The sequence below is a fragment of the Mustela lutreola genome, chromosome 8 (assembly GCF_030435805.1).
Source record: "Mustela lutreola isolate mMusLut2 chromosome 8, mMusLut2.pri, whole genome shotgun sequence".
Lineage (NCBI taxonomy): Eukaryota > Metazoa > Chordata > Mammalia > Carnivora > Mustelidae > Mustela > Mustela lutreola.
Genome location: NC_081297.1, coordinates 142,010,407 through 142,033,120, shown reverse-complemented (window position 1 = coordinate 142,033,120; position 22,714 = coordinate 142,010,407). Strand labels below are relative to the sequence as shown.

At 46.9% G+C, this 22,714-nt stretch overlaps 1 protein-coding gene across 4 annotated transcripts in view; it reads left to right on the top strand.

Moving 5' to 3' along the window:
• FAM227A (family with sequence similarity 227 member A) overlaps nucleotides 1–22,714 on the top strand; it is an 82,136-nt gene that overhangs the window by 23,854 nt on the left and 35,568 nt on the right. For all 4 annotated transcript variants that reach the window (XM_059186984.1, XM_059186983.1, XM_059186986.1 and 1 more), the window contains 4 exons: nucleotides 384–507; nucleotides 6,067–6,171; nucleotides 7,682–7,761; nucleotides 19,845–19,932. In XM_059186984.1, the coding sequence (XP_059042967.1) occupies nucleotides 384–507; nucleotides 6,067–6,171; nucleotides 7,682–7,761; nucleotides 19,845–19,932 (397 nt within the window). The remainder of the gene's footprint in view (nucleotides 1–383; nucleotides 508–6,066; nucleotides 6,172–7,681; nucleotides 7,762–19,844; nucleotides 19,933–22,714) is intronic.

Here is a 22,714-nt window from a genome sequence, read left to right as displayed (position 1 = left end):
AATTATGCATAGGAAAAAACCAAAACAGTAGTAGTACAGTTAGGTATCTGGGAGGTAGAAAGATGGGCAGGTCAAATGTATCTTGTTGTCTAGGCTACACTTTGGCAAAATGGGCTGAGCCGCAGATGGCGAGCAGAGGACCTGGGGGAGGGGGAGGTTCCTGGCCAAGCCTCTCATGAGGTTTAGGTGTGGTCCCCAGGTAGGGTGAGGAGTCCAGCACAATGTGGGCCAGCAGCAGATGGAAATTGCTCCCTCTCCCTGGGTGGAAAGCAGTGCTGTATCAGGTAGAGAGTTTTATCACAGATCCTTTCTGCAGTTCGGAGCTCTTTTCTGGGTCTAGAAATGTCCAGGATGTTGCCTGAGTTCTGTTTGCCGACCCACAGAAGCTGCCATCGCTGCTGAGTAAAGCCGTCTATACCAGCTTCTGTTGCTGCTTCCCTCAATCCTGGTTCAACACGCACGAATTCAAATCGAGCATCTGTAACACGGTGAGCCTGTGGATTTCAGGTAAGAGGGGGCTGCTCTGGGGTCGGGGAGGTTGTGATTCTAGAAACACTCCTGCCTGAGCCTCGGGGTGTGGTTTGCCATCACACCCTTCACTGAAACCCTTGTCCCTTTCTCTTGCTGACATCAAAGAAGGGAAGATGTGCGGTTAGAGCCCCAAGGAGGACCAATTTCCTTGCTTCCACAAAAAGACAGTTCTGAGACATTCCTAGTCCCCTCTTTGTGCCCGGTAATCTGCAGAAAGGTTTCAGCAGAGTGTAGTTAGCCACATGCTGTGGACTAATGGACCCAGAGCTCAGGAACCCAAGAAAGGATGCTGGTTGGAAGCATCCCAGGTGACCCCATGTGACCCAACTGTAGTCCCCTAGTCCCTGCCACACACAGTGCCAGGCTGATGTTCACTTTTAACTACTTGTCACTCCCGATCCCTATTCCCCTCTTCTTGACCGAGCTATTTTCTAAGGTCATTAACACCTACTACCTATTAAGAAGCTCCCGTGTACTAAGCTTCCTAAGTCAGCACTTCTTCCCTGCTGTCTTGGGGGTCTCCAGGTTCATTGCCACATTAGGATATTTTCTGGGAGATCTCATAGCCTCAGCGTGTAGTTACATTCATGGCTAAGGTCATAGCAACTCTTAGGGGAAAAGACAGAGTCTGGAGGAATTCATGGGCAGGCTTCCTTCTGCTCCCTCCCTTCCCTGAAAAGTTAGGCAACGTGCGCTCATCCCTCTGCAACAAAATGTAGCAGCGCGTGTGATGTCTCTGCCCGGGGAAGCCTACTAGAGACACATGACCCAAGGTCTATACTGGGGGCCGTAGATACCTCTGTCTATCCTATACCAAAATGCCAGAAAACCAGATGTTCCGCAGAAGCCTCATTGTTCTGCAGCTAGCCCAGGCCCAGTGAACCATTCTGATCAGTTAAGAAAAAAATTGCACCCCAGCTATAGTGTTATAATTGACATATAAATTGTTTAAGTCTAAGATGCCCAAAGTGATGACTTGATGCAGGTACATGTTGGGGATGTTAACCATAATAAGGTTAGTGAACACATCCTTCACCCATAATTACTGTTTTGTTGTTATGGCAAGAAAACTTAAGGTCTACTCTCATAGCAGCACTCAAATATACAACACGGTATTTTTTAAAGATTTTATTTATTTAATTGACACTCAGAGATCACAAGTAGGCAGAGAGGCAGGCAGAGAGAGAGGAGGAAGCAGGCTCCCTACTGAGCAGAGAGCACGATGCGGGGCTTGATCCCAGGACCCTGGGATCATGACCTGAGCCGAAGGCAGAGGCTTTAACCCACTGAGCCACTCAGGCACCCCTTAAGTTTTATTATTTGAGAGAGAGAGAGCAAGAGAGAACAAGTGTGAGCATGAGCAAGGGGAGGGACAGAGGGACAAGCAGACTCTCTGCAGAGCTGGAAGCCTGATGCAGGGCTTGATCTCAGGACCCCAGGAATATGACCTGAGCCAAAGGCAGATGCCTAACCGGCTGAGCCACCCAGCCATCCCTACAACACGGTATTAGTAACTATAGTCATCACGCTTGTACATTAGATCCTGGAACTGGTTCCTCCCATAATGGGAAGTTTATGCCCTTTGACCAACATCTCTTCCTTTACTCCCGCCCCAGCCCCTGGCAACCACCATTCATCTCTCTGCTTCTATGAGTTTGGCTTTTCAGGTTCCACCTGTAAGTGAGATCCTACAGTCTCTGTCCCTCTCTGTCTGCCTTATTTCACTTTAGCATAACGCCCTCAAGGGTCATCCATGCTGTCCCAGTGTCTGATTTTCCTTCTTTTGTTATGGCTGAATAATACTCCATCATGTAGCTGTACCCCTGTCCTTCTCCATTCATGCATCGATGGACACCCAGGTTGTTTCTCTGTCTTGGCTGTTGTGACTAATGCTGCAGTGAACATGACCCTACAGAGATCTCATGGAGACAGGGATTTCATTTCCTTTGGACATCTGTATTCAGGAGTGGGATTCCCGAATTGTACGGTAGTTCAGTTTTTAATTTTTTGAGGAGCTTCCCTACCGTTTCCCACACTGGTGGTACCAGTGTACATTCCTACGCAGGGTTCCTTTGCCACACCCTTCCCCACTCTTGTTATCTCTTGTCTTTTTGATAATAGCCGTTAGAACAAATGTGAGAAGGACATCTCCTTGCAGTTTGGGTTTGCATTTCCCTGTTGATAAGTGATGCCGACTTCTTTTTCACGTACCTGGTGGCCATGTCTTCTTTGGAAAAATACCTGTTCAGATATTTTTTAATTTGCCCATTTTTTAATCAGATGATGTGTTTGTTTTTTGCTATGGAGTCTATGAGTTCCTTATACACTTTGGATATTTAACTCCTTACCAGATTTATGGTTTGCAAAGGTTTTCTTCCATTCCAAATGTTGCTTTTTCACTTTGTTGTTTCCTTTGCCGTGCAGAAGCTTTTTAGCTGGATGTAGTCCCACTTGTTGATTTTTTGCTTTTGTTGCTTGTGCTTTTGGTGTCGTAACCAAAAAGTCATTGCCAAGATCAATGTCAGATTTTCCCCTCTATTTTCTCCCAGGAGTTTCGTGGTTTCAGATCTCACTTTTAAGTCCTTAATCCATTTCAAGTCGATTTTTGTAAGGGGTGTAAAAGAAGAGGGTTCAGTTTCATTCGTTGGCGTGTGGCTGTCCTCTTCGCCCAGCACCATATATTGAAGAGACGGTCCTTTCTGCATTGTATAGTCTTGGCCGCCTTATCAAATTTTACTTGACCACATTTTATCTCTGGGCACTCAGTCTATTTCATTGATCCATGTGTCTGTTTTTATGCCAGGACTGGACTATTTTTTGATTTCTTAGCTTTGTAATATAGGTTAAAGTCAGAGAGCATGATGTCTGCGGCTTTGCTTATTTTCAAGATTGCTTTGGCTGTTCAGAGTCTTTTGTGGATCCACACAAATTCTAGGATGGTTTTCTCTACTTCTGTGAAAAAGACCGTTGGAATTTTTTTTTTTTAATTTTGATAGAGATTGCATTGAATATATAGTGGCTTTGGGTAGTTTGGATATTTTCATAATTTTAATTCTTTTGATCCATGACATAGCATATCTGCCCATTAATTTGTTTCTTCTTCAGTTTCTTTCATCGGTGTCTTACAGTTTTCAACATATAGATTTTTCACGTCCTTAGTTAAATTTACTCCTAAGTAGTTTGCTGTTTTTGATGTTATTGTGAGTGGGTTGTTTTCTTTCTTTTTTTTTTTCACATAACTCATGGTCAGTGTATAGAATATAGAAACCCAACTGACTTTTATATGTTGATTTTGTATCGTGACAATATACTGAATTTGTTGATTAATTCTAACTTTTTTTGGTGGACTCTAGGTTTTTCTATATGCAACATCATGTCATCCGCAAACGGAGACAAATTTACTTCTTCCATTCTGAGTTGGATAGTTTGGATATTTTCTTTTTTTTTTTTCTTTCTTTCCTTTCTTTTCATCTTTGTTGTTGTTGTTATTGTTTTGTTTGGGTTTTGTGGGGTTTTTTTTGTTGTTGTTGTGGTTTTTTTTTTGTTGTCTAATTATTCTGGGTGGTGAGAGTGGATATCCTTGTCTCACTCCTGGTCTTAGAAGAAACACTTTTCATCATTGAGTATGATATTAGCTGTGGGCTTATTCTATGTGGCCTTTATTACATTAAGTTACGTTCCCTTTGTACCCAAATGTGGAGAGTTTTTATCATGAAAGGATGTTGAATTGGGTCAAATGCTTTTCCTGCATCTACAGAGATGATCGGGTGATTTTTATCTTTCCTTTTATTAATATGGTGTATCACAGTGATTGATTTGTGGATGTTGAACCATCTTTGCATCTCAGGGCGCAGTCCTACTTGATCATGGTGTACAGTCCTCCTAATGTGATCTTGAATTCTGTTCGCTAATATTGTTTTGAGAATTTTTATGTCTATATTCACCAGGAATATTGGCCTGTAGTTCTCTTTTCTTGTAGTGTCCTTATCTAGCTTTGGTATCAGGGTAAAGCTGGCCTCGTAAGATGAGTTTGGAAGTGTTCCCTCCTCTTCAGTGTTTTGAACGAGTTTGAGAAAGATTGGAGTTCATTCCTTAAATATTTGGTAGAATTTGCCTGTGTAGCCATCTGGTCCTGAGCTGTTCTTTGTTTGGGAGGTTTTTTGATCACTGATTCCACCTCCTAACTCGTTATCGGTTTGTTCAGATTTTATATTTCTTCATGATTCGGTCTTGGTAGTTTGTACACTTCTAGAAATGTATCACTTCTTCTAACTAGTTAGGGAAAATGGTATCATGTAAAGAAATGTTTACCAGCCAACTTGCACATGCTGGCCAAAGGCCAACCTCGCAAGCAAGATTTTTCAAGGATAGCAGCCCAGGGCCTGCTAAGTCTCCCCCCCACCACACACCCATTTGATCCTCTTAATATATGCAAAATCAATGAGGTCCCGCAGCAATCCAGGCTGTCCCACTGCACAGCTAGGTCTTTGACCACTACACCATCTTTTTTTTTTTTTTTTTTTTGAAGGTTTTATTTACTCATTTGACAGAGAGAGATCACAAGTAGACATAGAGGCAGGCGGCAGGGTGGCGGGGAGCAGGTCCCCCGCTGAGTAGAGAGCCCAATGTCAGCCTGATCCCAGGACCCGGAGATCATGAACTGAGCCGAAGGCAGAGGCCTAACCCACTGAGCTACCCAGGCACCCCAACCACTCTGCTATCTTGCCTCGCATTCTCTGACCTTTTTCTTTCTGTTCCTCCTTTTTTATTCTCCTTTTTTGTCCAAGGTTGTACCTCTTTCCCCTAATCCATCCTCAATAATAAACTTCTTGTCCACTTACTTTGTCCAATGGAGACAGCGTCTTTGCATGAGAGTTCAAGATTTCTCAAGCAATCCTTGGTCTTTTCCTTTCTAAACCAAAGAACGGAGGGAGATAGTGGAGTCCTTCTAATGTCTGAGGGTTCAGGTTCCAAGAAGCCAAGACTCTGAAACACATGGTTTGCTTACAAGAAAAGCATTAGGCCCATTAACATCGCCATCAAATGTTTAGGGAGAGCCCTTTTGGTTAGCAAATACTAAGCTCCTCTCTGTCATGCTCTAGGTCCAGTGCTAAGCCCTCGAGGGGTAAAAGTGAGTAAGATCCAGGTCCTGCACTCAGGGGGCTCATAGTTCAGCGAGAGCAGAGAAGATAAGCAGGAAAAGGAATGATGACAATGCCTGCCTTCACATCTGTGCTGCACAGGGTCACATGTCCTGGTGTGATCCAGTCATCAGACCCATCCATGCTTTTGGGGGGTCAGAGGGGTGGGGTAGGGCAAACCTAACCATTTCTTTTCCAGAAGAAGGCACCAAAGCCTCCCACAGAGGAAGTGACTCCCCCAAGACCACAGGGCCAGTGTAGGGCGAGGCTAATGCTAGAAGCTTCCCCCCCCCCCCCCGCCCCAGGACCAGCAGGGGGGTGGGGGCTCTGTCTTCAGCTTTCTGCCTCCTTTCTCCTTTATGGAGGTTTTCCTCCTCATTCTTCGCTCCTTTAGGCATCTACCCTTGCCTACAGAGCTACAACAGCTGGAACTACTCAGAACTGGATCCAGAGAGATTCCGGAGAGAAAAATTAATTTTGCAGAGAAGACTGTTAAAGAGTAAGCTACCCCTCGTGCACCTAGCGCCCACCCACCCCCCGACCCCCCTGCTGGCTCCCCTGCCGTGCCAGCTGCCAACCAGCTGGGGCAGGATAGGGCCTTGGTATGTAAGTACTCAGGCCAGATTCCCTCTCACACTCCCCCGCATTAGCCACCAAAATGACTGAAATGCCTCATGCTTAGAAATTATAGTTAGACTCCGCAGCATCACGGCTGGGATGCAGGGGTGGGACTTGGTACTGTACTCACGGATGCCAGGGACCGGGTGTCTGCTCTGGGTCAGGCTCCTTGCTGGCCTCCTTATCCTTTTACTTAATCCTCACACCAACCAACTCAAGGACACACTAAATCCATCTCACAGATAAGGAGAGTTAAGAGTTCAGAGAAGTCAGTGGCGGAAGGCTTCCTTTCTTATTGATGCGACAGATGAGGAAAGGGCTCTCTGCGCCCCGGATGCACAGCCCGGTGGCACAGTCTAGTGGGAAATTTAGGCCACACAGCCATGTCCCTAGTAGCCCCGGGGTCTACCTCCCTTAGGGAACGTGAGGCCGCTCAGCAGGACAGAGGGGCCTCCTGAGAGGCGGTACTGTCCACACCAGTACTGTCCACACCATGGTGATCTATCTTCCTGACCCTGGAGGGGCGCAGGCAGAGCCTAGAATGATGAGCCACATCAGCATCTCTGGATAGGCGCCCCCTGCCCCCCGCCATGATCTTTGAGTGTTGTCCAGTTTGGGAAGCACTAGCCCAGGGCACAGGGAAGCCATCTGCTTTCCCAGGAACCACCAGGAAACACACAGAAGTTTCAAAGTGAAAAAAAAAAAATGTAAACTGTAAACTGTCTCCAACTTTAATGACCCTCCCTCAGGTTGATAGACTGTTACTTTTTTTTTTTTTTTTTAAGATTTTTATTTATTCATTTGACAGAGAGAGATCACAGTAGGAGAGAGGAAGGGAAGAGATCACAGAGAGAGAGGAAGGGAAGCAGGCCCCCCACCGAGCAGAGAGCCTGATGTGGGACTCGATCCCAGGACCCTGAGATCATGACCTGAGCCGAAGGCAGCGGCTTAACCCACTGAGCCACCCAGGCGCCCCGACTGTTACTTTTTTAAGCGTTTAATTCAACATTTACTCATTTTGATATTTCAGGGTTTTGAGTTTTTTGTTTTTCTTTTGAAGCCAGTACTTTATTTATTTATTTATTTATTTATTTATTTATTTCATAGGAGTTGAGTGCTTGCCCTGGGTACTGGCCTCTGCTTACATTATTTACTTTAATTGGTTCACCAGCCCTGCAAGGTGTTTAGTACTCAAACCTTTAACAGGATCAGGGGTTAGGTAACTTGCCGAAGGTCACACAGCAGAGGGAATGACTGAGGGGCTCTGGTTTGCCTGAGGTTCATTGTCCTGCTGTTGCTGTGGCCTCCAGGGAGGGGGCTGTGTCAGAACTTGTGGTCTGCAGTGTCCTGTCTGGGAAAGAATAAAGCACATTTTTCTTTCTCTTCCCTAGAAAGAGAGTTCTCTTTGTTCACTTCTAAGAGACATGTCTCCCAGACATCTATCCAGTACAAGAAAGTTCCCTACCCTAAGGTGAGTAGAGGGGCACAGACCCAGACCCCTTGCATCCCCAAAAGCTTCAGTGACTTCTAGTTGGTGCCATGTCTCTGTACTCCCTGTCCATCATCTTGGGGAGGGGTCCTGGTGGTCCTCTAGATCTGTGCACATGAGTAGAACCACCAGAAGGTCACCACAGAAATGCAGTGATTTGGGGGTGAAGGGGATGGAAGCAGTTTCTAAGCATAGGCTCAGCTCAAAGTGTTTTCATAGCTTTCCCTACCACTCCTCACCATAAACCCGCACCTGGCTGTCCTATCTGATGTAGGAAAGATGTTAGGATTCAAAGCTGCCGGCTTCCTTTTGAAACAATTCTTGAGACATCTTTGGTGCAAAAGGGTGGTTTTATTAAAGTACAGGGACAGGACCTGTGGGCAGATAGAGGGGTCATGAGGAGTGGCCCCTGATATATTTTCAAATTGGGAGGGGGTTAGGGAGAGCATAAATCTCCAGGGAATTTTGGAAGCAAGGTGTCCAGGACCTTGAGGGGGCTAGCTACTGTTGAAAAAATGTCATTTTAGTGTCTAGTAAAACCTTAGTCATGAGACCCTTTAGATGTATATTAGTGGGTGTTAGGCTTGGGGGATGATTGCCAACATGTATCTTGGGGAGCAGAGACAAAGGAAGTTTCCAAAGAATTTTTACATGTTAAAGTAGACTCACAGGATCCTGGGGGTGGGGTTGAGATTGCATTTTGCCCTTCCCGAAGCATTAACATTGAGGCAGCTGAGTTCCTAGAGGAAGGTCACTGCCCGTTTCAAGGACTCATCAGTGGGTTGTTCTCAGGGAATTTAATTTTTCTTCTGCCATTGTTTCCCGCATCAAGAGGCTTGCCCCTCTCTGCCCTGCCCTGTGGTGTTCCCTCCCAGGCAGCTCCAGAACCATCCTACCCCTCCCCTCCCCACCCCAAAAGTCCAGTTGGAGCTCCTTCACCATTGCGGTAAGCTCCTGGCTCCCTCAGGCTCCCTAGTACCCCTGCAATCTTTTCAAAATGCAGATCTAATTATGTCATACTGTCCCCCCCCCACCCCGGCCCCAGCCTATTCCCCTTCCCCTAAACACCCTTCCCCAGCCCAAATGAAAAATACCTCCCTAGCTTCACCTGGCCTCTGATCCCTCTTGTCCCCAAGTAAGCCCCCTCCCCTCACTGCCACCCACCCCGCTGGTAACACGAAACCTGCCAAACACTCCCTAGCAAGACCTCCTTTTTCCAGAGAGCTGGAAAAAAAGTAAATGCCTGGGAAAGCCACGAATGAGGCCTGCTGCTGCCCATTTTTGTAAGTAATACATCACTGGTACCCAGGCGAGGTCACTGGTTGACTACTGCCTTTGACCATCTTCGTAGGGTTGAGTAGTTGTGATACAGACTTTACGGCCTACAAAGCTCATTTATGTTCCGGCTCTTTGCAGAAGGAGCCCAGTCATCCTTCTACCTCAGCCAAATCCATCAGGGTGGGTAGTCTCCACTCTGGTCCACATCTTGTTCTACCGCTCAGAGCCCTCTCCTCCCGAGCGAGGGAATTATTGGGTCATCCACTGATTGTGGCTGTCTCTCCCTCACTAATCTTTAAGCTGTAGACCGACGTCCTCATTTCTAATACCCTGTTAAGTAGCCTGTGAGGCTTGATTCACTGTCAGACCAGCCTTTGCCCTTAGTCTGGTGCCAAGTTGGGGCTGTTTCCACCCTGCAACGGTCACCCGGTGTTTGGAATGGGTGAAAGGTGTGCCTTTTCTTTTGTAAAGTGGGATAGAGGCTATCGCTGACACCCACACATGGTCAGGATGTCCGCTTTCAGAAAACAGGAGGTGAGGACACTTGGGGATCTGGAAATCCAACTGGCCATCCCAGTATTCCTTGGAAAGTCTGTGTCCCCACAGGGGCTGAAGGTGTTGGGTTAAAACCCTGCTCTCTGTTCTGAAGAGAAGATTCACAGCAGCCACCATACTCTTCAGTTTGACTGGGGGAGACACTTTATTGATTATATAAAATCAATACTGGGGGAGACACTTTGTTGATTATTTAAAAATCTAATAGAAAAGGGAAATCTGTGCATAGGTGAGGGCAGTAAAGGAGAAGACAAAGTTCCATCAAATAGGACACTTCAGATATCCAGCCTCTTATTGGCTAAGGCAGCCCTGTGGTGACAGCCAGGCAGGAGTCCCCAGGAAAGGCCTGGGCGGAGCGTCCTCCCCTCGGCGAGAATTCCAATTGACTGTGCCCATAAGGGCCGTATTTATAGGGCACATAACTATTTATAGGGCACATGGGGGTCTGAAGTTAAACACTGTTTGCCCACGGGCAGTTTGGAAAGCTGCATTTCTCTGTTATGTCTTTACGTCTCCTGGGAGCCTGGTTTAGAGGTGCTCGCCTCCCCTCCCGGATTCCCATCCAGGGGTCCGGCCCTGCCTGGAGCTGGAGGGTCTTGGTGTCCAGACCAGAAGGGCCAGTTGGGACCTGGAGGTCAGCTAAGGTCAACGAATCGGTCTCCCAGGGTCACTCATGCAGCATGAGTCTCACAGACAACATGCGGGACACATCACAGAAACCTCCACACAATACACTCTCCCGGCCCTCACCTTCCTACCCGTATCTGTACCCTCACCATCCACCAGCCCCTGATGCCTGTGGAGGAAGGGCCCTGCCGCACTTGGGTCTGGACTCGTCCCCTGTGGGCACAACCCCGTCTTTCATCATCTTTTCCCACTGTTGACTGGCTTCCATCACCCAACACTCCTGCTCTGGCACCTCTTGCCTTTGCCTCTGCACCTCCATTTCCTGCCACCCTTCCCACCAGGCTTTCTCAAAAGCCTCATCTGTACCCCCAGATCCCACCTTCAGCGTGTCCTAGTAGCTGCTCCTGCCTCCGTGGTTCAGCCCTGATCTGCTCACCACTCTAGTCCCCGTCTCGTGGTCTCGTGGTTGGCTGCTCCCACCTTCACCAGACTTCTTTTCTCTTGGCTTCTATGTTGCCAGTTTTGCAAGTGCCTGCCTTCCTGTCCGTCAGTCTGTCCTCCCCTTCCCCTCTACCTGTTTTCCCAGGTGGTCTCATCTAGTCCTCCTTTTTTTTTTTTTTAAATTAAATTTTATTTTTTTATCTAGTCTTCTTGATGTGGTTTTGGACTATAGGTGAGGTTCAGTGGGGTGAGGTCCGGAGCCCATGACCAAGAAAAAATTCTTAATACTTCTTTGGTGCAAAATGGTGGTTTTATTAAAGCACAGATACAGGACCCAAGGGCAGAAAGCGGCTGGGGGCAGGGGGAGGCGCCCTTTGGAGGAAGGGCCCATTCTATGCTTGGGGCTTTGCGGAGTTGGAGGAACTAAGGAAAAGGGAGGATTCACATGAACTTTCCTACGCTGAAGAGGACCTACCATATAATAGAGGCTCTGCCATTGTCAAGTTAAGGTTCTTTACCCCTCTAGCCAGGCATCAACAAGATACTTGGGGGATTCCCGGAATAATGTCCTGTAAAAGCCTCCTAGGAGTGGGGGTGGGGGTTCCTGTAGGGTGTCAGCTCATGCTTTGTCTTCAGCTAGCCTTCTGCTGGCTCCTCGTCTGGCTTTTGGCGCCAGTGACACTCAGATCTCCCTCCCTGCCCTGGTGTATCCAACTGCCCCTGGGGCCTCAAGGTGGGCGTGGGGAGCTCAATGAGCAGGTTTGGGAATATAGGTAAGGCTAGTGGGGTGGGGTTTGGAGCCTCCAGCCACGAAAGAAATTCTCAAGACGTCTTTGAAGCAAGGGGACAGGACCCCAGGGCAGAAAGAGCTGCCCCGGACTTGTGAGGAGCAGTTGGTTTTCTACTGTGGGGTTGGGGGGACATAAGGCTAGGGGAGGTTTTCCAAAGAACTTTCTTGTGCTAAAATGGACCTACCAGATACTGAAGGCTTTATCATTGTCAAGTTCAAGTTGTTTTCCCCTCTGGCAAGGCATTATCAATAAGATAGTTGAAAGTTTCCTGGAAGAATGTCACACGTGTCCCACCCAGGCGTGTGGGGGAGGGGTGGTTTGCAGGGCCTCAACCTCACGCTTCGTCTTCCGCCAGCCTTCTGCTCCCCCATCATCAACAAGGCAGCGGGGAGGAGGTCATGGATTCCCAGCACCCAGCGTCTGGCTGAGGGCAGCAGCCTCTTCCTGGGCTCCTCCCTTTTACGCTTGACCCCAGACCCGTCTGTACACAGGGATGAGAACCACCTTTTCACAGACACACACCAGATCAGACTATTCTCTGCTTAAAAGCTCCAGCACCTTCTCCAGTGCACTTAGAATCAATCCAGATGCCTTAGCCTGACATGGACCGCCCTGCAGAATCCGGCCACCACCTCTCTCCCCAGACTTCTCGCCTCCTTTCACTCCCTCGGCACCAGACATCAGCCCGCCAGACTTCCTTCTGCCTCTTGGACACTCCAGGCCTATGTCCGGTTGGGCCTGTGCACTGTGACCTTAGCCTGGAATGTGCTTTCTTCTCAGAGTTCTAGGGAATGGCTGGCTCCTTCTTGTCCTTCAGATCCCAAGTTCACTGACATCACGCCAGCAAGGCGGGTCCTGACCGCCCAGCTATTCTTATCATCGTGCGGCCATTGACCGCCCAGTTACTCTTATCATCATTGCGGCCTTGTAGGGTGCTTCTCATAGGCAGCTCTTCCCCTGGGGGACTTACGGGTTGTTTAGTGTCTGGCTCTATCAGGATGCCAATTCCAGGAGTGATGAAGTTCCAGAACCTAAGTCAGGTTCGGTGGGGTGAGGTTCGGAGCCGACGGCTAAAGAAAGAATTCTTAAGACGTCTCTGGTGCAAAAAGGTGGTTTATTAGAGCACAGGGACAGGACCCGTGGGCAGGCAGAGATGCGGCTGCCCCGGGTTGAGAGGAGTGGCTGGTTATATACACAGGAGTTGGGTAGGTGAGGACAAAGGGTTGTTCAGAAGGGCTATTGGGATAAAGAAGACTGTCAGGATATTGAAGGCCTGGTTACTATCAAGCCAAGGCCACTTTCCCTCTAATGAGGCACTAACAAAGACAATTGGGAGTCTCCTGATGGAATGTTACATTCCTGCTATCAAAGGTCCTTGTTAGTGAGATTTAGGTTTTAAAAGAAATTTAACTTTATTTACTTTTCCTTCTACCTCCGTCTCCTTCGGTGTTTTATGGAGGGGAGGGTGACGTTAGGGCTTGAGGAACTGAGTTCTGTATCTTTGGAAATTGGGCTATTGATAAGCAACTTCTTTGTTGTAAATCTCAAGGACATTTGTAAACCAAGAGAGACTCCTGCCTTGCAGGACTGTGATCTCTGCAAGTTAACTATTTGTTCTTCTTTTAGGGCAGTCAGGGGTGCCTGTGGAATGTCACACATATTACCAAGGGGAGTGGGTGGAGAGGGGGTGCAAGGCACCAGCCCCTGCTCCATCCTCAGCCAGCCTCCTGCTCCCTCATCAGGAGGACAGGGCCGTTTTTCTCACTGTTTTATCTCCAGCTCCTAGGACAGACCTAGCACAGACACTCAACGGATACCTCCTGACCTCTCACGCATGGGGCCATCTGTGTGAAGTCTTGGTCCCACACTCAGCGTATGATGATGGTCTCCTTACAAGTGTCCGTCCCCAAGAAGTAGAGACAGAGCAGGCACTGCAGAGGGCTAACTGTCACTCGGAGACCAAGATCACATCATTTAACGTTTCTGCACTGCCTGTCACCACCGTGCAAAACAAAATGTAGTTTCTTTGTACTGAAATAACATAAAATCCCCCTGAGAGTTATTTCAGAAACCCAGCTAAAGATTCAGTTTTTTGCCCCAGAAATAGAAATAATCAAAAGCTTTCCAACTGTGAAATTCGCTGAAGTTTTACTGGGGGAACCAGGATGGACTGGTGGGATTCCATGGTGAGGACAGAGCCTCTTTCTCATTTTTAGCAGACTTACTTTCTCATCTGCTCACGGAAATAGCAGTCTGTGTTCAAAATATGTTTTTCAATGGCAACAATCTGTCTAAGAGTCCGCAGTTCTAAGCTGCTTTAAGTCCGACCTGTGGTCTGTCCTTTTCTTATCTAGTGTTGGGGGATTCTGCCGAGTGGGAATGACAAAGCTTCTTTTTTTTTTTTTTTTTAATTTTTTTATTTTTTATAAACATATATTTTTATCCCCAGGGGTACAGGTCTGTGAATCACCAGGTTTACACACTTCACAGCACTCACCAAATCACATGCCCTCCCCAATGTCCATAATCCCAACCCCTTCTCCCAAACCCCCTCCCCCCGGCAACCCTCAGTTTGTTTTGTGAGATTAAGAGTCACTTATGGTTTGTCTCCCTCCCAATCCCATCTTGTTTCATTTATTCTTCTTCTACCCACTTAAGCCTCCATGTTGCATCACCACTTCCTCATATCAGGGAGATCATATGATAGTTGTCTTTCTCTGCTTGACTTATTTCGCTAAGCATGATACGCTCTAGTTCCATCCATGTTGTTGCAAATGGCAAGATTTCATTTCTTTTGATGGCTGCATAGTATTCCATTGTGTATATATACCACATCTTCTTGATCCATTCATCTGTTGATGGACATCTAGGTTCTTTCCATAGTTTGGCTATTGTGGACATTGCTGCTATAAACATTCGGGTGCATGTGCCCCTTTGGATCACTACATTTGTATCTTTAGGGTAAATACCCAATAGTGCAATTGCTGGGTCATAGGGCAGTTCTATTTTCAACATTTTGAGGAACCTCCATGCTGTTTTCCAGAGTGGCTGCACCAGCTTGCATTCCCACCAACAGTGTAGGAGGGTTCCCCTTTCTCCGCATCCTCGCCAGCATCTGTCATTTCCTGACTTGTTGATTTTAGCCATTCTGACTGGTGTGAGGTGATATCTCATTGTGGTTTTGATTTGTATTTCCCTGATGCCGAGTGATATGGAGCACTTTTTCATGTGTCTGTTCGCCATCTGGATGTCTTCTTTGCAGAAATGTCTGTTCATGTCCTCTGCCCATTTCTTGATTGGATTATTTGTTCTTTGGGTGTTGAGTTTGCTCAGTTCTTTATAGATTCTGGACACTAGTCCTTTATCTGATATGTCATTTGCAAATATCTTCTCCCATTCTGTCAGTTGTCTTTTGATTTTGTTAACTGTTTCCTTTGCTGTGCAAAAGCTTTTGATCTTGATGAAATCCCAGTAGTTCATTTTTTCCCTTGCTTCCCTTGCCTTTTGCGTTGTTCCTAGGAAGATGTTGCTGCGGCAGAGGTCGAAGAGGTTGCTGCCCGTGTTCTCCTCAAGGATTTTGATGGATTCCTTTCGTACATTGAGGTCCTTCATCCATTTTGAGTCTATTTTTGTGTGTGGTGTAAGGAAATGGTCCAATTTCATTTTTCTGCATGTGGCTGTCCAATTTTCCCAGCACCATTTATTGAAAAGGCTGTCTTTTTTCCATTGGACATTCTTTCCTGCTTTGTCGAAGATTAGTTGACCATAGATTTGAGGGTCTATTTCTGGGCTCTCTATTCTGTTCCATTGATCTATGTGTCTGTTTTTGTGCCAGTACCATGCTGTCTTGATGATAACAGCTTTGTAATAGAGCTTGAAGTCCGGAATTGTGATGCCACCAATGTTGGCTTTCTTTTTCAATATCCCTTTGGCTATTCGAGGTCTTTTCTGGTTCCATATAAATTTTAGCATTATTTGTTCCATTTCTTTGAAAAAGATGGATGGTACTTTGATAGGAATTGCATTAAATGTGTAGATTGCTTTAGGTAGCATAGACATTTTCACAATATTTATTCTTCCAATCCAGGAGCATGGAACATTTTTCCATTTCTTTGTGTCTTCCTCAATTTCTTTCATGAGTACTTTATAGTTTTCTGAGTATAGATTCTGTGTCTCTTTGGTTAGGTTTATTCCTAGGTATCTTATGGTTTTGGATGCAATTGTAAATGGGATTGACTCCTTAATATCTCTTTCTTCTGTCTTGCTGTTGGTGTAGAGAAATGCAACTGATTTCTGTGCATTGATTTTATATCCTGACACTTTACTGAATTCCTGTATAAGTTCTAGCAGTTTTGGAGTGGAGTCTTTTGGGTTTTCCACATATAGTATCATATCATCTGCGAAGAGTGATAATTTGACTTCTTCTTTGCCGATTTGGATGCCTTTAATTTCCTTTTGTTGTCTGATTGCTGAGGCTAGGACCTCTAGTACGATGTTGAATAGCAGTGGTGATAATGGACATCCCTGCCGTGTTCCTGACCTTAGCGGAAAAGCTTTCAGTTTTTCTCCATTGAGAATGATATTTGCGGTGGGTTTTTCATAGATGGCTTTGATGATATTGAGGTATGTGCCCTCTATCCCTACACTTTGAAGAGTTTTGATCAGGAAGGGATGCTGTACTTTGTCAAATGCTTTTTCAGCATCTATTGAGAGTATCATATGGTTCTTGTTCTTTCTTTTATTGATGTGTTGTATCACATTGACTGATTTGCGGATGTTGAACCAACCTTGCAGCCCTGGAATAAATCCCACTTGGTCGTGGTGAATAATCTTTTTAATGTACTGTTGAATCCTATTGGCTAGTATTTTGTTGAGTATTTTCGCATCTGTGTTCATCAAGGATATCGGTCTATAGCTCTCTTTTTTGGTGGGATCCTTGTCAATGACAAAGCTTCTAATGGTATATTGGGCTTCTGCTACGAGACTCCGCTATAAATACGGACTTCTGCCTTTTAGAGGCAGGGTCATTCATTCATTTAACAAATATTAGAGAAGATCGGCAAAGACAGTCTTTAGAAGGAACAGTCATTGTCAGATTTCTTACCTGCAATCAGTGGGATCTCCTCCAGGAAGAAATATGTTCAAGGAAAATGGTGGCGCACTGCTCCCCTGGGAGGGCCAGCTCGTTAGTTTCAGAGGCCATGCCATGGAGAACGATGCCCAAGATGCCCCATCTCTGCCAAGGGACACTGCTGGCCCCGAACCAGTGTTCCTGGGGAGTGGGAGCTCCAAGCTCCACTCTGCTTTCCTGTCAGTGGTCATCCCGGAACTGGAGTCTGCATGGTGCTGTCTCATCCCTTTGCTCATTTGTACCTCAAAGGATCAGGAAAGTGCGGTGCATCTGAAAGGTAGACCATAGGTGAAATGTACGCATCCCAGCCACAGAAGCAGCTAGGGGAGCAGTGTGAGTCTTTCACCTTGGGGCATGGATCTTGTGTATATGGAGAAGCCAGGGCACACATGTGACAGGTAACATCACCAGAAAGAGCACTTTGAGCTAAGAACCAAAGATGAGGAGTCAGCCATTAAAAGAATGAATGGAAGAACCTTCCAGAAAAAAGGGAACAGTATGTGCAAAGGCCCTGAGGTGAGAAATAAAAACCAAAAAACCCTTGAGATATTCAAGGAACAGCGAGAAGGCCAACAATACTGTCACTAGCCCTTGTAGGAAAGGGGCAGGAGTTGAGGCTGGGGAAGTAGCAGGGGCTAGTTCCTGTACAGCTGGGAGGGTCATAGTAAGGAATATGGATATAATTTTAGTGCTGCAGGAATCCATTAAAACAGGAAGATGACACCCTCCGATTCATATTTTTACAAGATCACACTTGTCTTCTGAATATGGAGAATGTAACAGAAGGGGACAGACGACCAGTTAGGCTTTTGTGGTTGTCTCAGGAAGAGAAAGTGACAGCAGGTGGTAAGAGTGAAGACTTGAAGTGTGTTTTGGAGCCAGGTATTTCAGCAGGTGCATACCCACTGGCTTTGGGAATGGGGAGGAGGGGCAGGGAAGCAAAGGAGGGAGCCAAGGGGGATTCCCTGGGGTGTTGCTTAGGCATCTGAACGGTGCCCTTGTCCTCAGAGAAGAGGGGAGAGAAGGGAAGGTTACCAAGAGTTCAGCTTTGAACTTACCTTTAACATACATGTGAGAAGTATGGAGACAGGTATCACCTAGGTAGTTAAGTCTATAAGACTAGGCTTTGGAGGGGAGGTCTAGATTAAAGAATGAACAAGTCCTACCGAAGTCATCTATATCGGTGACAAAATATGGGAGCTAGGAGTGAAAGACCCCCATGGAGCCGTAGGTGAAGACAGGAAAACAGACCTCTTGGTTCTGGAAGATCTAAATTTCCCTCCGGGTGATACTGCCTCTCAGTTGTACAGCTTTCAGCAAAACTGAGCCTCTGTGTTCTTAACCTGCAAAATGAACATCACGACTGATACTCATTCTTGCAGATTGAGTCCAACGACAGGAAATGCCCAGGCTTTTTCAGTCGGGTCCTATTAGAATGTCTGCTCACTTTAACCAGTTTTCCCGAGTTACAGGGCATGGGTACAGTAACGGTCATTAATTGGAATGACCCCAATTCCTCCAGCTCATGCCCATACCTGCTAATACCAGATCTGTAAAGCCCACTGCCCTCCCAGATACTTCTGGGCAGCCCCAGATTGAATCCCACATTGGCTCAAAACCTGGCTCCCTGGCCACCCTGTCCCATCACAGCTGAGCCCTCGGCACAGGGGATCGGAGCAGCAGGGTGAGCACGTGGGGCAGAAGGGTTCCTTCTCCTCTGGGCCGAGGTGGGGAGAGGATCCCAGAGTGGTCTCAGCTTACCCCCCACCCACACAATAATTGCCTTGCCTCACAGCTTGGACCTGGTCATTGGTCACAACCTAAGAGACTAAATGGGAAGTGTCCGCTCTAGGCCTTCCGCACCCTTGCAGGCAGGTAATTATTATTGTTATTTGAAAAAGGAAGCTGTAGACTCAAGAGGTGAACAACTTAGCCCAGACCACGCACCTGACCTCTACCAACATGGGGACCACCCCACTGCCTCTCCAACAGACTTACACCCAGGATTAGAGTCTGTTGGAGTGCATTTATTCTCTGCTGGACTACAGATCTCTGAAGCCTGTTAGCAAGGAGCTGTGATGCTTCCTCGAGCTGGGAGCATTTTCTCTCTCGCACATCCCAGGACCCATTTCTATGCTCTAAAAAATCAGTAGCCGTTGGACAGCCGGCTGCATGGACACGGGAAGTCCTCGCAGCGTGCCTCCCATTCAAATACCGTATTTCTATAAAAGCAAAGTGGCTGCTGCGGTTGGTGGACTGCTTGTCTGCCGCGTGGTGGGCCATCTGTTCAACATCGCCCAATGCTTCCTCCTCCTCAAAGACAGAACAGAAGTGTCTTCTCTCCTTGGAAGCCCTCCAGTTCCCCCTAAGACAAAATCCTGAGCGTTCCCCACCCTGGCTTCCGATGATACTCTGCTCGTATAGCTGTGGCAGACTGTGTGTTGTCGCCCAATGTTGGAGAGCGCTGGCTGCCATCTTGGACCCTAAGAACAAGCCTCCTGTCTTAGGAATGTGGTAACCATGAGCTGGGAGAAATCAGAGTCCCTAAGGATTTGTCACCGCCGAAATACCGTATTAGCCCCGCAGTGCCTACCTTCAGAATGTTCTGTGGGAGGGAAATTTCTACCTAGTTTGAACCACTGTCTGTCATTTTGAGTCTGTCACTCCCCCAACCCCAACTTACATCACCTCTCTAAGAAATAGGTGAGACTTCCCACCCCTCAGCGTAACTGTCTTATTTCCTGCTCTCTCCTGTGACTCAGTGGGGAGCTCCTCGGGGCAGGGCCCAGGTTCCAGGGTGTGCCCAGTGGCAGACCCAGTGGTAGCTGCTCAGTGAAATGTCTCCTTAGGGAGGTGGGGTGTAGGAGTGTGTAAGCAACGGCAGCAGTGCTCATACAACACTTCCCATGAGCTTTGCACGCACGTGCTGACTTCATCCTGCTAGGGACCCAGGGGGAAACCAAGACCACCAAGAGGTTCAGGGACTTATCCAAGATTAGCAGCTACTTTGAGGGACAGGGGCTGGGACCGGCGCCCCGGGCTGCTCCATCTCTAGGATGTGCGTTTTCCATATCAGCCACCTCTTGGCCATGCTCCCGGGTTGGAGGGCTGGGTACTGGTCTCCCTCCACGTGTTCTGTCTCTAAGAACAATGAGATGTGTCTAGGAAATTTCATATGCTCTGTATTCCTCTCAGAACCGGTTTTATGAAATTTTTTCTTTTTCTCCTCCCCTCCCCTGGAGTCTCCTGGTCTAAATTCAACCACTGAGAAAGACTCTTCGGCCAAGAAGAATTCAGCAGATACACCCCAAACCCAGAATGCCACAAAAGGTAAATTAACAACCTAAAAAGGAAATGTAGGTGTTTGACATAGTTATGACCTCCCAAGACCTAGGTGCCTGGGTTTGTCCAAACATAGTTTGCCACCCTAGTTTACACCTGTAGTTCGAGCCTGGGGCCTCGGCACCAAGTAGTATCTGAGGAGAGGACAGAATTATTTTTCAGGGGGCGCCTGGGTGGCTCAGTCGGTTGAGCATCTGCCTTCAGCTCAGGTCATAATCCCAGAGCCCTGGGATCGAGTCCCCCATCGGGCTCCCTGCTCTGCGGGGAGCCTACCTCTCCCTCTCCCTCTGCCTCCCTCTCTTTCTCTGTCTCTCATGAGTAGGTAAATAAATAAGCTCTTTTTTTTTTTTAAAGATTTTATTTATTTATTTGAGAGAGAAACAGTGAGAGAGAACATGAGAGGCGAGAAGGTCAGAGGGAGAAGCAGACTCCCCATGGAGCTGGGAGCCCGATGCGGGACTCGATCCCGGGACTCCAGGACCGTGACCTGAGCCGAAGGCAGTAGCTCAACCAACTGAGCCACCCAGGCACCCCATAAATAAGCTCTTTAAAAAAAAAAGAATTATTTTTCAGTTCAACAAGCACAGATTAAGTTCCACTTTGATGATGAGTTTAGCACAGTGCTAATATCTGTGGGAAGAGAGGTTGTTAGCAATGGAAGAAGAAAACCTAAGACAGGATTACTGCCCCCTCCACGGTGCCTTCAGAAACCAGCATTTATTGAGGTAGGAAATGATTTGTGTCCAGGTGTTAATTTATGAAGGAGACTGAGTGACTACACAGAGAGGTCGATGCCTTTGAAATAAAAGTTTGCCACTCACAGTTCTGCTAGAAACAGAGGCCTGGTGCACCACGCAGGGCCATGGGGGAAGCAGCTGGGTCCATCAGGAGGCAGAACGGAGCAAGGGGAAGCCATAGGCCATGGCCTTTACCAGAATTTCTTTACAAAAGATAAGGCATGTAAGGGCAACAGGTTAGGGTTAGCTAGTTGGAGTGTTTCTGCGGGGCTTTGGGGCATAGGGGCCGTCCCTCGTTATCTGGCACCTGGTGTCTGGGTGAATTAGGGCATGGGGGAAAAAAACCTGCCGTTGTCTATGAGAATTAGAGAAGTAGGTGGCCCAGAGCATGGGCTCTGGGTTACAGGAGAGACATGAAGAACTTTGGCCATTAGTTTTGCCCTGGAACCACAGGATGCCAAGTAGACAAATACAGAACCTGAAGGAACAAAGAACAGGAACTCCTAAATATCATTCTAGACAATTATGTACATGCCATCATTATTCCAAAAAAATTAAACAATCCTTTTTCTTGATGGAGAAATAAAGGCTCAGAGTATGTGAATTATATTTCAATCAAGCTGTTTTTAAAACAACAACAGGGGCGCCTGGGTGGCTCAGTGGGTTGAGCCTCTGCCTTCAGCTCAGGTCATAATCCCAGGATCTTGGGATCGAGCCCAGGGTCTTGGGATCATAAGGCCCTCTGCTCAGCAGGGAGCCTGCTTCCCTCTCTCTCTCTCTGCCTGCCTCTCTGCCTACTTGTGATCTATGTCTTTCAAATAAATAAATAAAACATTTTAAAACAAACAAACAAAAACAAAACAAAACAGCAACAGCAACAACTGGGGAACTACCCTTGAGAGATATAGCCAGATTTCAAACAGAGGTAAATATTTGTAGGAGACTTTCCAAAACATAAACATGCATTGACTCTTGAACAACACAGGGGTTAGGGATTCTGATCCCACCACTCAGCCAAAAATTCATGTATAATTTTGACTCCCCCCGGCAAAACCTTAACTGCTAATAGCTTAGTGTTAACTAGAAGCCTCACCAACCCCATAAACAGTTGGTAAACACATATTTTATATGTTATATGTAGGATAGGCTGTGTTCTTACAATAATGTAAGCTAGCAGAAAGAAAATGCTGTTAAGGAAATCATAGGGATGGCGCCTGGGTGGCTCAGTCAGTTAAGCATTCAACTCTCAATCTCAGCTCAGGTCTTAATCTCAGGGTCGTGAGTTCAAGCCCAACGTCTGGCTCCATGCTGAATGTGGCATCTACTTAAAAACAAAAACAAAGGCCAATTGTCTATTCAGTTCATGAAGACCCATGAGTCAAAGAGGAAGATGTAAGGGCCTATTTAGCCAGAGTAATTCCATCCAGTTAAACAGTGATTTTGTTGTTTATGCAGTAAAACTTAAACTGACCCTGCCCACCCCCATCAGGGAACTTACTTAAAAGTAAGTCCAGGAAACCAGTCCCAGGTAACAAAGCCCAAATACAAGGGTGGTTCAGGTCAGGTGGAGACATGCAATCAGTAGAGCATGCATACTGTCTCCCTAGCTACCAGAGTGTGGGCTCCACTTTTTGGGTGCCTTTTGGGCGCCAGTTCTAACCAAGGTTATAGGCTAGTTCAAATAGTTACTATGGGGTGAATTGTGATTCAATTGGCCACCCATGTGTAACCTAGCATGACTGTGCAGTTTTCTCTGTGTGTTACAATCTCGTTGGCCACCTGTGTGTGGCCAGGCTCAACCACATGGCCTTTGCTCGATAAAAGTTAGTCTGTGAGGGGGCGCCTGGGTGGCTCAGTGAGTTAAAACCTCTGCCTTCGGCTCAGGTCATGATCCCAGGGTGCTGAGATCAAGCCCTGCATCCAGCTCTCTGCTCTGCAGGGAACCTGCTTCCTCCTCTCTCTGCCTGCTTCTCTGCCTATTTGTGATCTCTGTCAAATAAATAAACAAAATCTTAAAAAAAAAAAAAAAAAAA